This window comes from Lontra canadensis, unplaced genomic scaffold (assembly GCF_010015895.1).
Source record: "Lontra canadensis isolate GAN:19392208 unplaced genomic scaffold, GSC_riverotter_1.0 scaffold181, whole genome shotgun sequence".
NCBI lineage: Eukaryota > Metazoa > Chordata > Mammalia > Carnivora > Mustelidae > Lontra > Lontra canadensis.
This window is the reverse complement of record NW_022631175.1, coordinates 1,813,614-1,829,792: the sequence shown is the minus strand read 5'-3', so window position 1 is coordinate 1,829,792 and position 16,179 is coordinate 1,813,614. Positions and strand designations below refer to the sequence as shown.

The following is a 16,179-nucleotide window of genomic DNA, read 5'->3' as shown; positions in this document are numbered from 1 at the left end:
CTGATGGCTAGTGATGATGAACATTTTTTCGTGTCTGATAGCCATTTGTATGTCTTCATTGGAGAAGTGTCTTCATATCTTCCCATTTTTTGATATGATTATCTGTTTTGGGTGTGTTGAGTTTGAGGAGTTCTTTATAGATCCTGGATATCAGTCTTTTGTCTGTACTGTCATTTGCAAATATCTTCTCCCATTCTGTGGGTTGCCTCTTTGTTTTGTTGACTGTTTACTTTGCTGTGCAGAAGCTTTTGATCTTGACGAAGTCCCAAAAGTTCATTTTCGCTTTTGTTTCCTTTGCCTTTGGAGACATATCTTGAAAGTTGCTGTGGCTGATATCGAAGAGGTTACTGCCTATGTTCTCCTCTAGGATTCTGTTGGATTCCTGTCTCACATTGAGGTCTTTTATCCATTTCAAGTTTAACTTTTTGTATGGTGTAAGAGAATGGTCTAGTTTCATTCTTCTACATATAGCTGTCCAATTTTCCCAGCACCATTTATTGAAGAGACTGTCTTTTTTCCACTGTATACTTTTTCCTGTTTTGTCGAAGATTATTTGACTATAGAGTTGAGGGTCCATATCTGGGCTCTCTACTCTGTTCCACTGGTCTATGTGTCTGTTTTTATGCCAGTACCATGCTGTCTTGGTGATCACAGCTTTGTAGTAAAGCTTGAAATCCGGTAACATGATACCGATCATGGCTGCTTCTAAATTAGAAATACTTTCATCTAATTTTTGACCTATGATCATTTGTTGATTCCAAGCTTTGCTAGCATTCTCATGCCACTTTTGTACAAATTGTGTGGTTTGTACAGTTCGATGTAAGGCTCTTCCTGCAGAGGTAGCTGTAACAGTAATGGCTATAATTTCTAAAATAGTTGTTATAAGCAACCCAAGAAATCTTTTTGTTCTATGGACCCAGTTTTTTAAAACTAAAAGTACATGCTTATCTGGAGAGCTTTCCCGAACACAGTGGTGTTTCACCAGAAACCAAATGCCTATTCTTCTTCTAGCTATGGGAATGAAAGAATTGTCTGTATAAACATTCTCATCCACACAGGTGAACATTTTACATTTGAGACAGTTTATTTCTCTATTGCTATGATTAAAAGTCATTTTTCCAATAACAAAAACAGGGATCTCTAACACAAGCTTTTACCCATTCTTCATCCATTAGGAAAAAAGAGAATGCATAGTCATTAGATTGATGAATGTAAGAGCCGTTCCAAACTCTTATGTGATTTAAAGCGGTGGTGACCTTTCACAAATTCTTTTGTCTTTTATGATAATTAGCAAAAGGGGATGGCATTGAAAGTCCTTGCCCAAGCCAGACCAGAGGTGCATCTCCTGAGGTTAAGGTTTGTGGTGAAATGAGATCATCAAAAACTTGCCATTTTAAATTTCAATGAGAGGAGCAGGATCTCCCAGTGCAATTGGTGACTGCCACCCCACTAGGGGACCAGTCCCATACAATTCCATAGTAATCATTAAAAACAATACTGGGTTGAGAAGCTCGACAATCCTCCCATAAAGGGCGAATTCCCTCATCAGACCACATTTGTGTTAGTTTGCATTTGGGAATAGAGGGTGCTGCTGTGTTATGGTTAGAACCCCGATATTCCTTGGCAAGGAATCCTTTAGTGGAGAGTAAATGTAACTGAACTTTAGTCAGATAATTATCAGTAGGAAAGTCCACCAACCATCTTTGATCATCAGGGATAAGACAACTGGAATGATTGCCAATACATATTGGTCTATTTTCATATCCTAAGGTAAGATTAATATTTGTGCCCTCCTCTAAGGGCAATAGTGGCAATCTAGGATCCAAAATTCCAGGTACCCATTTTGAGGCATTTAAATAAATTGGTATTATATTTTTTTCCCCACTCTACTGGATGGAGCAGGGGAGGATTGGGTATATAAGCCCAGTAAGTAAAGTTATTTATTTGTGCATAACATCCAGGAAGACTTACGGTTACTGTGATGAGGGTCATCATATTACATCAGATGTAGAAACAGTAGTAGTTTTGATATGCTATAAAACACATACTATATACAAAGAATCAGATAACAGATTAAATGCAGAAGAAACATCTTGAAACAATGCAATAACCGCCATTAATTCTGAGTTTTGTGCTGAGAGACTGGTAGTAGATATGACCTTTGAAGTAGGACCATAATAACAAGCTTTACCTTTGACAGAGCCATCAGAAAAGTAAGTAGGGGCATCTGTTATTAGATTTTTAGAAGTAATTTTAGGAAGGACAAAAGCAGTATGTTTTAAAAAGGAAACAACAGGTAAAGAGGGATAATCAGAAGAAGTGTTTCCAGTAAAGTCACTAAGGGCAATTTGCCAATTTAAATTATTTTGGAATGTCATTTCAATTTGTGTCTTATTTAAAGGCAGAACAATAACCTGTGGATCATACCCCTGTATTTGGCGAGTATTTTTTTTTCTTCCTAATTGAATAATACTGCCAATATGGTCTATATAGGTAGTGAATGTTTTAATAGTATTATTTGGGAGAAAAATCCACTCTATAATTAATTTTTCCTGAATAATTAACCCAGTGGGTGTATGTGGGGTATGAAAAATAAGAAGATCTAATGGTTTCTCAGGTTGGACTCTATCCATTTGCATTGAATGAATCTGGCTTTCAACAAATTGTAATTCTTTTAAAGCCTCTTTTGATAGGGTCCTAGGGCTGTTTAAATTAGAATCTCCCTTTAAAGAGGCAACTAGATGCTGTAAAGCATAAGGGGGAATTCCAACTTTAGGTCTTATCCAATTATGTCTCCCAATAATTTTTGCAAATCATTCAAGGTTGTCATTTTATCTCTATGGATTTGGACTTTTTGGGGTTTAACTGAGGTCCTGTCCATAATGAACCCCAAATATGAGAAAGATGTGGTGACTTGTATTTTTTCTGGAGCTATACTTTGTATTTTTCAAATTGCAATTGAAGCATTATGAATGCATCTTGCAATTGTACGTTGTCAGAGGCTGCACATAATATATCATCCATATAATGGAAAAGATAAACTTGTGGAAATTGATTTTTTTTTTTTTTTAAAGATTTTATTTATTTATTTGACAGACAGAGATCACAAGTAGACGGAGAGTCAGGCAGAGAGAGAGAGGGAAGCAAGCAGGCTTCTTGCTGAGCAGAGAGCCCGATGCGGGACTCGATCCCAGGACCCTGAGATCATGACCTGAGCCGAAGGCAGCGGCTTAACCCACTGAGCCACCCAGGCGCCCCTGGAAATTGATTTCTAACTGGCTGTATAACTTTTGCCACATACTCCTGACAGATAGTGGGGTCTATTTAACATCCGTTGTGGAAGAACTTTCCATTGATATCCTTTGGCTGGTTCTTTTAAATTTACACTGGGAAGAGTGAAAGCAAAACGGGGACAGTCTTCCTTAGCAAGTGGTGTAGTATAAAAGCAATCCTGTAAATCTATGATAATTATTGGCCATCCGCATGGGACTAGATTAGGCAAAGGCAATACAGGTTGGAGAGACCCCATGAGTTGGATAGCAGAATTAACCATACATAGGTCTGTTAAAAGTCTCCATTTTCCTGATTTTTTCTTAATAACAAAAACTAGTGAATTCCAAGGACTGTGAGATTCTTCAATATGTCCTTTTTTTTTTTAATCTGTTCCTCTAGTAGGGTTTGCAAGGTAAGTAATTTCTCTTGTGTTAAGGGCCACTGCTCCACCCAAATGGGTTTGTCATTCTTCCAGTTTAACTTAGTGGGTTCAGGAGCAGTTGGCCCGCAGTGAAAAATCTGGGAGTCCTCCTTAGGGGAAGGTATAACCAGAGACGCTTCCCATTGACTTAGTAAATCTCGCCCCCAAAGGTTAATGGGTAAGTCTACAATATATGGCTGTAGATAACCCTTTTGACCCTCAGGTCCTTCACAGAAAAGAATACTGGAGCTTTGACGCACATTGCCAGCCTGTCTGAATCCGGTAATAGTAACAGAAGAGGAAATATATGGCTATTTTTTAGGCCAATGTAATGAGCTTATGATAGAGACATCAGCTCCACTATCAATTAGACCTGAAAATTCCTTTCCTTGTATTTTAAGATGACAAATTGGTCTATCTTGATAAATTTTCTCAGTTAAATATGCTCCAGTTTTTCCAGTACTTCGAAACCCATTGGAGTTTGTTTTTAGATTGACCCTGGAGATAGGGTAAAAGTAACAACTGGGCAATGCAGTCTCCTTTTTGAAAATGGTATGGAGCCATAGTAGTTAACATCACTGAAATTTCACCAGTATAATCTGAATCAATAATGCCAGTGTGAACTAGTACTCCCTTTGAAGTAAGGCTAGATCTCCCCAAAAGTAACCCAGTGGTCGCCTTTGGTAAAGGGCCATAAATATTAGTTGGAATTTCAGCGGGAAGCTTGGTAGGCATTAAAAGATAATCTTTGGGAATGGGGATATCTAATCTAGCACTATCAGGATCTCAAACAACAACACTGGAGCTGTTCAATAGCTTGATCATTCATTAGTACCTGGTCTTGTATCCGGACCCATGGCCCAATACCCATGAGCTGCTCCATGGAAATAGAAACATTACGAACTCTGTTATGGGCCGCTGCTGTTTCTGCACGATCGTGCCTCCATGTTTTAGATTGTAAGAACTCAACTTGGAGATAGAACTGTTTTTGTTAACAATGACCAATCAATCGGAATAAGTCAATTGTCTTCTGCGAGGTCTTGAATGATTCCCGTTGTAAATGGAGAATTAACTCCATAGTTTTGCTCTGTTTGTTTTAGTTCCTTCAGTAATTTGAAGGGAAATGGCTCATGCTTGGCCTCATAGATACCATTAGGGTTGTTAGGATCATGTCCCGGAGGGCCATGTTCTCTAATAATAACCGGGAAATTAAAATGTAACGCATCTAGGTCTCCTGCTCGCTGTGCTTCAAGGAGGCCTTTTTGAATGGCTGATAGCGTGTATTTTTCATCTTTTTCATTAAATGGTGCTTTCTTACAGAATGATGAAGCTGATGGCGGCACCTTTTGCTCTGCTATTGGAGGAGGAGGTGAGATTCCTCCTTTATATATTCCTTTACGACGGCCTTAGTCATTTCTTTCTCCTCCTGGATGGCACGTTCAGGTTCCTCTTTTTTAGTTTCTCCTGAACATTCATTACTGCTCTCCGAATCAGGGGTTTGTAAAGGCTCCAAAACAGAGCAAATGAGGGTCCAAGTAGGCCATATAGTAACTGGAATTGGCTTTTCTTTAGTATATGAAAGTTTTAACTCATGACCTACTTTTTCCCATGTTTGTAAATCTAAAGTCCCTAATATAGGGAACCAGGAGCAAGGTTCTTTAATCACCTTTAAAAGCTCCATAAGTTGGCCCTCGCTGACTTTTGCTCCTCCCGCCTTTAGGAGCCGTCTCAGTAGGCAATCCTAAGGGCGATAATCGTTCGTGCTCTCTAGATTACCCATACCCTGCGATAAGTACCCACAACTCACCAGCGGGAAAATGGCACGGCTGTGCAAAAACTCACGTTGGGGCTTCTTTTCCTATTTCGTTTCTGGTCTCTGTTCAGGCACCACTTGCTGCTTCCAGTCGGTGAACGGGAGAAGAATGAGGCACAAACAAGTCAGCTACAAGAGAAAGGGAGGAGGGGACAACAGTCGAAAAGACTGTTGCCAGTATGTGTTTTTCTTAAGGCTATATCTAGATGTGCTTGGTAACTAGTAAAATTTCCCATGGGTTATATTTTAAGTAATACATTGTTCCAAGGGGCAGTAGCCTCTCCAGGGCCATTCATCAGGGTGGTTCCTGCTTCCACTCAGGTCTGTTATCACCTGTGCACAGAGGTCTGAGAGGGTGGGGACACTCCCCAGAGGTGCTGCCTGTCCTTCTGATGAGGTTCTAGAACCTAGGTGAGGTTCGGTGGGCTGAGGTCTGGAGCCGATGACCAAGAACGAATTCTTGAGACATCTTTGGTGCAAAATGGTGGTTTATTAAAGCACGCGGACAGGACCTGTGGGCAGGAAGAGCTGCTGCCCCAGGTTGTGAGAGATGGCAGGTTGGGGGAAGGTGAGGGGAAGGGAGGTTTCAACAAAACTTTCATATGCTAAAGAGGGCTTATAGGTGCCAGGATACCCGAGGCCTACCTGAGGCCTTGCCCTTGTGGCTTGATCAATGTTGTCTTTAGGCCAGCCATTAACATCAAGATAGTTGGGAGATTTTTTTTTTTTTGTCTTTGTTAGTGAGATTTAGGTTTAGAAGAGATTTAACCATATTTACATTTCCTTCTACCTCAGCCTCCTTCAGTTTTGTTTATGGTGGGGAGGGAGACATTAGGGCTTGAGGAACTGAGTTATTTGCCTCTGGAAATTGTGCTATTGATAAGGTAACTTCTTTGTTGGTAGATCTCTAGGACATTTGTAAACCAAGGGAGACTCCTGTCTTGCAGGATTGTGATCTCTGCAAGTTAACTATTTGTTTATCGTTTATGGCAGTCAGGGGTGCCTGAGGAATGCTATACATATTACTGAGGGGGAGCTGATGGAGAGGGGGTGCAAGGTGCCAGCTTTTGCTTTGTCTTCAGTTAGCCTCCTGCTCCCTCATCACTTCAGTCCTGAAAATGGCCTCCTACTTCATGGACTTCATGTTAACTTCTTGGCCAAGTCTAGCCCTCCCACTGGTCTCTAAGCTCCGTGAAATTGTGGATTGTGCCTAGAAGCAAAGTAGGCTGTAGAGCAGCTTCCCAGGACTGATGCTACAGTGGAATCAGTGGGAGGCCTTTATCAGAGGTCAATGCCAGTGATTCGGAGTTAATTATTCTGGGCCAAGGTCTGCAACTTTGTGGAAAGTTCCTCCGTTGATGCCAACAAGCAGCCTGGGTACAGCTGTCCTCCTAGAGGAATATCTTGCATTTGGCCATGAGCTGCACCTGATAGCAGGGGCCTCCTTGGCCTTCCCTACCTCACTGTGCTCCAGCAAGGTGGGGACTCGAGTAATGGAGTCACTCCCAGGCTGTGGATTAGAACTCCAAGGTTTCACAGTGCTGAGGGGACACCCTTCAGTGATTCTCTAGGGACGATCGGCAGGGCGGGGGGGGGGTCCAGAGTGTCCCCAGTTCTGAGGGTCTTAGGTCATTCTAACACCATCAGGGTGGAGAAGCTGCGCTTCAAGAGGGTCCAAATGGCCAGGTTTTTCCTGGTTTTTCTTGCTTTTTAGCCCTTGAGAAATTAGCTTAATGAGGACCTTGCAGCTTGAGGCAGAGGACTCCAGCCTGACCTCGAAGCTCTTCCTGACATTGCCTCTGGAGGGGGCTGCAGATCCCATCACGGGTTTGTCACGTATTTTTAGAGCTATTCGTCTTCTTGAGGGTCTATGAGGAAATGCTGTACTCAGCTTTAAAGCTTGGGGAAATCCATTGCTGTAAGACAAAATTGTTTCTTTGAGTGTAAAACACTGTTTTTCAGTGAAAGTGCCTCAGTTAAAAATGCTTCCTGTGTAGGGGCACCTGGGTGGCTCAGTCAGTTAAGCATCAATTCTTGGTTTTTGGCTTAGGTCAAGATCTCAGGCTCCTGGGATTGAGGCCCGAGGTGGGCTCCCTGCTCAGCAAGGGGGTCTGCTTAAGATTCTTTTTCTCCCTCTTCCCCTGCCCCCATTCACATGTTTTAACACAAACAGTGTGTAAATATCTTGAAATTCTTGGCTGCATATCTGAATACAAGGGACACGGTGTTAAGTACCTTATAGGAAAAAGTACTGTAAGTGGATGAACCTACTAGGTCTTCCTGGAAGGTGTTTAAATGTCGAACTAATGGGTGCTTGGGTGAGCCGAATGAGTCCAGGACAGAGTTCCTGATGTGCCATGGAAGTTAGTCAAAAGTATTTACAGGGATGCTTGAATGGCTCAGTTGGTTAAGTGTCTGCCTTTGGCTCAGGTCGTGATCCCAGGGTCCTGGGATCGAGTCCTACGTTGAGTCCCTTGCTCACTGGGGAGCTTGCTGCTCCCCCACCGCCTGCTTGTGCGCTCACTCACTCTCTCCAACAATAAAATCTAAAAAAAACAAAAACAAAAACAAAAAAACCTATTTATAGAGACAGTCATTACAGGTTCCTGAATGACAGAAGGGAAGTTTAATTCTTAGACTGTCGGGAAAGTAGAAGGGAGCAGAGAGGGGAAAAACCGCGGTAATGCTTGAGGTCATTTTAAGCTGTTGGGTGTGATAAGTCTGCCCGAGGCTGGGGACAGGGGATCAGACATACACATATAGTGTCAACATCTGGCTCAGGGTGAGGCCCACCCTGATCCTCCCATCCGTGGCAGCCCTGCCGCCGCCACCCCCCCCCCCACCACTATCAGCCCTCCGGCCCTGTGATGTCTTGGCTGCTCCTTGGTGGTGGCTGGCACCTCCCACAGGACTCAGGAAATGATGGGGACCAGGTGGTTTGACTTTTGCGTCATCCAGGTCCTCCCTGGATTGAGCAACATGTTGAGTCTTGACTCCGTGGGTGCAATCAGAAATCTCAGGGCAGCGAGTTGTTTCGGAAGCCTAGGGGAGATGGGTAGATAGATGGGGGTATCCAGCCTGCAGTCAGTGCAAGAACCCTAACCTCCCCACTCCATGAGTCAAGACTGGGGAACTTGATCTGATGGGCCTGGGGCAGCTGCTCCACTCCACCTCCCCACTGCCTCAAACCCCTCCCTTGGCTCTATGCCCTGAAGGGCAGAGTCTTTGAAAGGCCTCCAAGGTGAGCACATAGAATCCAGGTGTAAGGAGGCTTATTTCAGGCACCAGTGTCTATCTCCACTGAGATGCCCCGGGGAGGGTCTCCTAGAAGGGGTGACAGCACTCAGACCCAACAGATGTGCCTGCAGCCACATCTGTCTGACGGATCTGGGGGTGCACTGCCCCCATAGTACTAGTAGGGTCCTTCTGCCTGGGCTCTGACAGCCGGAGACCGGGGTCTGGATTCCCTGGAAGGTTCAGTCTTAGATCCGTGGCAGCTCACCAGCGCCCTCTGGTGACCATGAAATCCTCTCCTTTCTCACAAAGATCCTGTTCAGAGCAGGAAGGCAGTATTTGTCAAAGGACTGAATCCTAATGTTCTTGACTAATCTTATTCGTAATAGGAACGTGAATTGTTTTTGAGTGTAATGATGGTTTTCAAGAGAAAGCCTAGAGAAGCTGGGATATATATTGGGAAGAAAGTTCATTTACAGTTCTTCAAGGAATGTAGAGAAGCACGTTAAGACCACGTGACCTTGAAATACATGTATATCCGACACAAATACTGAGCTCCAGCTGCTTCGGTAGTCAGTATTAATATCGTAGGAGGATGAGGCCCAGAACTTCTAAGTGAAAGGACGATGCTGGCCTTCTGGAAAATGCTGAAGGCAGGATTGAAGGGCTGTCCTCTCCGATTTTCAAGTAGTTCCTTGAAGGTCAATGAGCCTCTGGGCACCAAGAATGAACAGGAAAGCAGAGGGAGAAAGGCGGTTGGTCTCAAGGTCCTAGGAAGCTTACCTGCTCCCAGATCCTTGGCTGCTTTGTGTCTCTTTTCTAATCCTGGCTACAGAGAGAAAGGGATGAATGTTGCTTTGTCATTCCAAAGTTTAATCATGACCTTGGCCTTGGGCAGGGAAGGGGTCATGGGTACAGGGGGTTGTACTAATTCCTTATCTCCCCACTGGAGTCAGGATCCATATTCCCAAGAATCTCAGAGCCTCCAGATCAGGTTCAGAGTGAGGAGAATTTGCATCTTGCTTCTGAGGAGAGCTGGTAGCTTCTTCTGGGTGACTGTTCAGGAGATGGGCTGGAAGGTGACTAAGGAAGACTCAGGCTCTGGGTGCCTGGAGGTTCTCATCACACGTCACTTACTTGGCCCCCTGCACTTCTGATGGCCCTGGTCATGGTTGAAGTTGACACTCCTGAGCAGTGTCTGTGTCAGAGTGGTCTCAGAGCAGCACCTGCATCTACTAGAGCTGGCGGTCCATGAATGTGACCCACCCCACAGGCTTCAGGTACGTGGCAAAGCAGCTGGTTCCAAAGATGGAAACACAGCCTGCATAGGTGACAGGCTTCAGATCTTTCATGACCTTGTTTTAGTGCCCCTTTGGTTGTGTGCTGACAGCCTTCTGGTTGTGACACAACCCTGGGATGTAGTGGGATTTCTGATGATGGACCTTGAATATGGGCCAGAGAGCTTCTATTTGCCTTTTGCCTTAGTGAGGCTCTGGATCCATTTGCCAACTCTTCACACCCAAGTCTCCCAGTGCCAGCTGCTCAGCCCCAGCCATGGTGTGGGAGGGGGAGTGTCCAGGCTGCTTCTCACTGGCCACAGGGAGGCTGCTTATGTGGGACTGAGCCCCAAGGTCCTGGGACATAGCTATGACTCAGCTCCCTTGCCCCTCAGCTGACAGCTGTTTCTGGAGATCCTGGAAGTGTTCTGGTGGGAAGATTCCAGGGCTATCTGTGGACTGAGTCAGACCCAACAAGGCCACTGTCCCATTTGGCTCATTCCAGATTTTGGGCCTTCATTCTCTTCTGGTATCCTCCTGCACATGAGCTGGGCTCTGAGTGGAATCCTGGGAGGGGAGTGGGCATGCTCTGGTCTAGAGGGAAGATCGAAGTTCCCAGAGTCAGGGGTTCAAACACCTTTCAATGAAACAATTCACAAACCAAGTCGAAATTCCGTGTCTGTATATGTGAGGAACCAAGCACATAATCTACAAGTGTTCTTAGTTTGTTTCTAGCCTCTTCCTTTGGCCAGAATTGTCTCTAATGGGCATAGAAACCTCACCCATGATTGGTCGAGATGTGTAAGCCCAGTGATATCTCCTCTGTGGTTTTCAAAACCACCAGAGAACTTCTAACTGCCCCACCTGATTGAGTCAACCCAATCCACTGATGCTGTAGTTAACTCAAGGACTTAGGATTTGCGGGTACATGTCTTTAATCACCGGTGCCCCTAAATGAGGGTTTCACTTGGTCCCCAAGAGAAGGTGTGCCTGATCACAAGGTGGGCAGAGACTGCAGTTCATCCTTGGGCTCCATGCCCCCCACTGTAGAATGAAAGGATGGGGCATTGTCACAGATGGACACACCTGATTTCAGAATCCTTTCCTTGGTGAGGGTTTCCAGGCAAGTGGGAAGTGCAGAAACACCGGTGTGTATAGAACAGTGAGATTAGATGGTGGTTCTTCACTCTGGAATTAGTTCTGGCATGAGGGGCTTTTTCCATGGACACTGGCAGTAGCATCCTCAATGGCAATGCTGTGCGTCTTGTCCTTGGTGTTGAGACCAATGCTCCTTCAGTGGGTAACTGGTCACAGGAGCTTGTCTCTGGAGGGAGGGCCTCTGATTAGGGTGATGGTGCTCTAGCTCATGGCACATGTGCCTGTACCCAAGGCTGTTGATGACTGATGTGTGGTATGTTGCCCAGGGCAGCAGATCCCAGTATGACCCCCAGCCTAGGATTTAACATACAGGTCAGAGGTTCTCAGCCAAAACCTTTCCCCATGTGCAGATGTTCCTTCCTGCCCCAGGGGTGAGCAGATCAATGCCCCATACGACCCATCAGGCAACTGAGTCCTCACCAAGCTTCTGTTCTCCACAGGGAAGGAAATTCTTGTAGATACTCTCATCCCATTTGTTTTGTTTTAGGTATTTTTAGGAAAGAGAGAAAAGGTATGTGCATAAATGGTTGTACCTGACAAATTGTCAAAGACGAACTTAGAATATATATCCCCTTGAGTAGGATAACTTTGGTCAACTTGTTAAAGGAGAAAGAGGCCTAAAATATTAAAAATCATGAAACTGTGCTATGGACTTGTACTGTAATGCAAGAATTGCCTACTGAAGTGAGAAGCAGCAGCTGCACAGGAAATGGAAGGAATTAGGTCCAGAAACAGGACAGAAGAGCCATCTGATCCTGCAGGCAGGTAAGGCTGAAGGCAGGATTCCAACTCCTTCTTCTTGGATGTGAAGGCCACCATGTTTGGTGTGGGGTCTCTGTGCAAGATGATTAATGAGGAGAGAGGGGAGAATAAAGGGTCCTAAGGCACCAGGAAGCTGAGTTTTCTCCCTGTCCCTTGGTCTCTGCCAGGGTCTCAGGCACTAAAAATAACTAGATGTGCTGTCATTCAATTACACAGCTTATTTTTATTCTGTTGGGTTTGGGAACAAGAAGGAGCCATGACCTCTTGTGTCAGGTGCTGTAGGCATCCACATTCCAAATGCCTTAAAGTTCAGGTCTCAGCCTAGCCAGCAAGGGTGACTCATTGCCTCTGGGGTTGGGTATCTGGGGAAGGGACAGGAAGTATACTTCCTCCATACAGGAAGTATGGAGGGCTCAGGTGTTGGGGTCTCACTGGGGACTTGAGGATGTTCATGTAGATCACAAAGTGGGTGAATGTGTTGAGGGAGCAGAAGTCTGGCTGAGGACAAAGCAAAAGGCTGACACCTCGCAATCTCCCCTCACCCCCACCACTCCTGGGTGGGACAAATGTGAAATTCATTAGGAATTTCTCAACTATCTTGATGTTAATGACTTGCCAAAAGGGAAAAGACAACATTGATCAAGCCATAAGACCTCCGGTATCCCGGCACCTTGTAGGCCCTCTTTAGCATATGAAATCTCCATTGAAACCTCCCTTTCCCTCACCTTCCCCCAACCTCAGGGTACATAACCTGCCATCCCTCACAACCCGGGGCAGCAGCTCTCCCTGCCCACCGGTCCTGTCCCTGTGCTTTAATAAACCACCATTTTGCACCAAAAATGTCTCAAGAATTCTTTCTTGGTCATCGGCTCCAGACCTTACCCCACCGAACCTCACCTAGATTCTAGAACTTCATCAAATGGACAGTGTCTCCTCCTAGGGAACATTTCCTGAATTCCCTTTAACCTTCACTCACAGCTTCAACTTGAGCAGGAATCTTGAAATCCTATATCATACATGTGGGACATGAATTAGATGTTCTTTCCACAGTAGATGTCAAAAGTCCAGGCAGGGAAGGTGCCTCCCAGGGTCAACAGCCGCAGTATTCTGATGAGGATCTGACTCTCACTGCCCCTTGTGTGCAGATCAAGTCTCCTTGTTTGGCTATTCAGGACAGCGACTTTCTCTGTGTCTACTTCACTGATCAGGCTGAATTTCCTCTGTTGTCTGGGTTGCAGAGACACTGATCTTGTGCAATGTGCTGTGTCCATCAAGCATGATTGGTCTCCGGAGCTCTGCTCCTGCCATGTTGGGTGCATGTGGCCTTCAAATGCTCTTCATCTGGCTGGCTCCTACTCCTGCTTGAGGTGTCCGTTGCCTTGTGCATAAAGGCCTGCCAGAGAGTGACCCTGCGGTAGGTGCTCTCGCCTTAGTCTGTCCTGGACCTCAGCTAACATCTAGCAAATCCCAGTGTTGGTCCTTGGTCAAGGCCCCCTCTCCCACTGCTGTCTCAGCTCTATGAGTTCATGGGTTGTGTGTGCAAGTGAATTCAGCAGCAGGCAGCTTCCCAGTCCTGAAGCTTCAGTGGACTCCTCTTTTCAAAGGTCAGTCCCGGTGTTGGAGACCTCAGCACACGTGAATGGAGGTCCAGGGATTTACATTTTTGAAGCCTCTGTGTGACTTCAGCACGCAGCCTGCGTAGAGATCTGCCATGGGAACAGCATGCATTTTCATAAGCTCCCCCTGAGAACGGAGGCCTCCTTGGCCTTCTCCTACTTCCGCTTGCTCCAGGGAGCTGGGATGTTCGTGTTGAATTGCTGCTTCCAGTCGGCAAATGGGAGAAGAATGAGGCACAAACAAGTCAGTGACAAGAGAATGGGAGCAGGGGACAACAGTCAAAAAGACTGCTGCACTGAGCAACTCCACAGTCTCACTTTTATTAGATAGAAACAGTAGCCAACAGAGGAACCAATGAAGGTCAAACATTGTGGACAAACAAGGAGGGTAAAGTTTATAGTTAAGCAAGCACATTCAAAGGACTCATCTAACTAACAACGGGCGCTTCTGGGAAGAGAAAGGAGAGACAGTGGAAAAGGGAAGCAGACGGTATTTTGTTCTGCCCTAAATGAGCCGGGCATCCCCAGCTGCTCAGCTTCATGGTCATATATCATCCTTTCCCCCTGTTGGGTCCCCAGTGTTGGATCCCCCAATAATGGGTCCATGGTCAAAGGAGCGAGACTGATATAAAGCGAAGGTCAAGCAAAGCTTTATTTCCCGCCAAGCATCAAGAATCAGACCAACCGCCAAACAGACTGGTCGGGGCCACCCCTTACAGAGAGGACGATGACCTCTCTCTGTTTCACAGACTAACTTTTATAGAGCAAAGGCCATGTGGTTGGGCCTGGCCACACACAGGTGGCCAATGAAATTGTAACGCACAGAGAGAGCTGCATAGTCATGCTAGGTGACCAGTTGAATTACAATTTACCCTAGTAGACATTTGAACCAGCCTATCACCTTGGTCAGAATTGGCGCCCAAAAGGTGCCCAAAGGGCGGGGCCCATACTCCTTGGTAACTAGGGAGACAGTATGCACGCCCCACTGATTGAATACCTCCACCTGGCCTGACCCACCCTTGTATTTGGACTTTGTTACCTGGGGCTGGTTTCTGGGACTTTTTTTTTTTTTTAAATTAAATTTTTTTTTGAAGATTTTATTTATTTATTTATTTGACAGGCAGAGAGGCAGGCAGAGAGAGAGGCAGGCAGAGAGAGAGAGGAGGAAGCAGGCTCCCTGCTGAGCAGAGAGCCCGACGTGGGACTCGATCCCAGGACCCTGAGATCATGACCTGAGTGGAAGGCAGAGGCTTGGGTCTAGGCAGGGCCCAAGTAGCAGCAGTTCTGAAGGTCCTTGGTGGTTCTAATGTGCGCTCTGGGTGGAGAAGCCATTATGCATTTGGAGAGATGGAGTCTCTCCATCTGGATGGAGATGGGGATGGATGGCGTGGGTTAAATGATATTGTGAGACTCTAATGGGAAAAGAAATTGAAGCAGAGAGAAATGGAGGAATGTGCTGGTCGTGTAAACTCAAGCGTCTAAGAGGCTGCCGGTAGGTGAGGTGGGCTGTGGTGGGGGAGCTCAGACACAAGGACCACCTTTGTGCTCAGGGACCACCCTGCCCACCCCCTTAATTGGAGCCATGCCTTCCCCACTAGAGACTCTTCAGCCCTTTGGTGTCTGTGCTGCCCCCTCCTGGCAGCTGTCTCCTCCTGCAGGTCTCAGAGGGAAGCATGGGGACGAGGGGACTCTGAGTGGTCATCTTGGTCCTACCTTGGTCAGGCCAGCATCATGTTCACTCCTGACTCCTTCACACTTCATGATTTCTGATGGCATCAAGTTATCTCTTGGGGCCTGGAGGTAGGTGGGGAATCCACCCAACAGGCTGCATATAGACATCCCTGGTACTAAGAAAAGGGACCCCTGGCTCTGGTGCACCTGCAGTATCTGTCTCCTATGACCTGAAGGGGAGTCTTTGAAAGGCTTCCTAGATGAGCACCTAGTCCTGGTTTAAGGAGGCTTATTGAGCACCAGTATCTTCCTCCAGAGATGCCCCAGGGGGAGGGGCTCCCAGATGGGGTGACAGTACTTAAACCCAGCAGATGTGTCTGCAGCTGTCACCTTCGTGAGGTGGGGATCCTGGTGATCGGAGCTGAAATGATGGGGGGACTACCGACTGAGGATCAGTAGAGGTCTTTCTTTCTTACGATCACTTCTTTTATACCTTCCACAAGATCTGATTACAAACAGGATATAGATTTATGTGCAGGGTGTGGGCTACGTGTGAGCTGTGATTTACATGCAGACGATCAAGTGAGACAAGGGAACAACAACAATTATCTCTTAGCTTTGAATGACAATGTCTCTTAGCTTTAAATGACAAGAGCAAGTTAAGGATTCTCCACACTTAAGAGCTCTATCTAAAGGAGGACATGAAAACCCTCCAGGGATCCTCCCATGTTTATTGCGGGCATCAGCCCAGGAATACTCCTGCCCTCCATCTCTTGGAATTTTCTCACAGGATTCCACCTGACCCCAGTCATATTGGCGAGGTTCCAGGTTGTGTCCAACAGGAGTGGAAGGAGATTATAGATAAGCAAGATATGCCTGATCAAGCAGTACAGGGTTTGTTAAGTTTACTTAACGTACAGTTGAGTACACACTGTTAAGAGTGGGTTAGCATAA

The 16,179-nt window shown here is 45.9% G+C and overlaps 1 protein-coding gene across 1 annotated transcript in view; it reads left to right on the top strand.

The window, feature by feature from the left end:
* The first annotated feature begins 5,015 nt into the window (after nucleotides 1-5,015).
* The window catches only part of LOC116860696 (mitochondrial fission regulator 1-like), an 80,505-nt gene continuing 69,341 nt past the window's right edge, over nucleotides 5,016-16,179 (top strand). Inside the window, 2 exon segments of the mRNA XM_032846868.1 lie at nucleotides 5,016-5,063; nucleotides 9,920-10,021. Coding sequence (XP_032702759.1) covers nucleotides 5,016-5,063; nucleotides 9,920-10,021 — 150 coding nt within the window.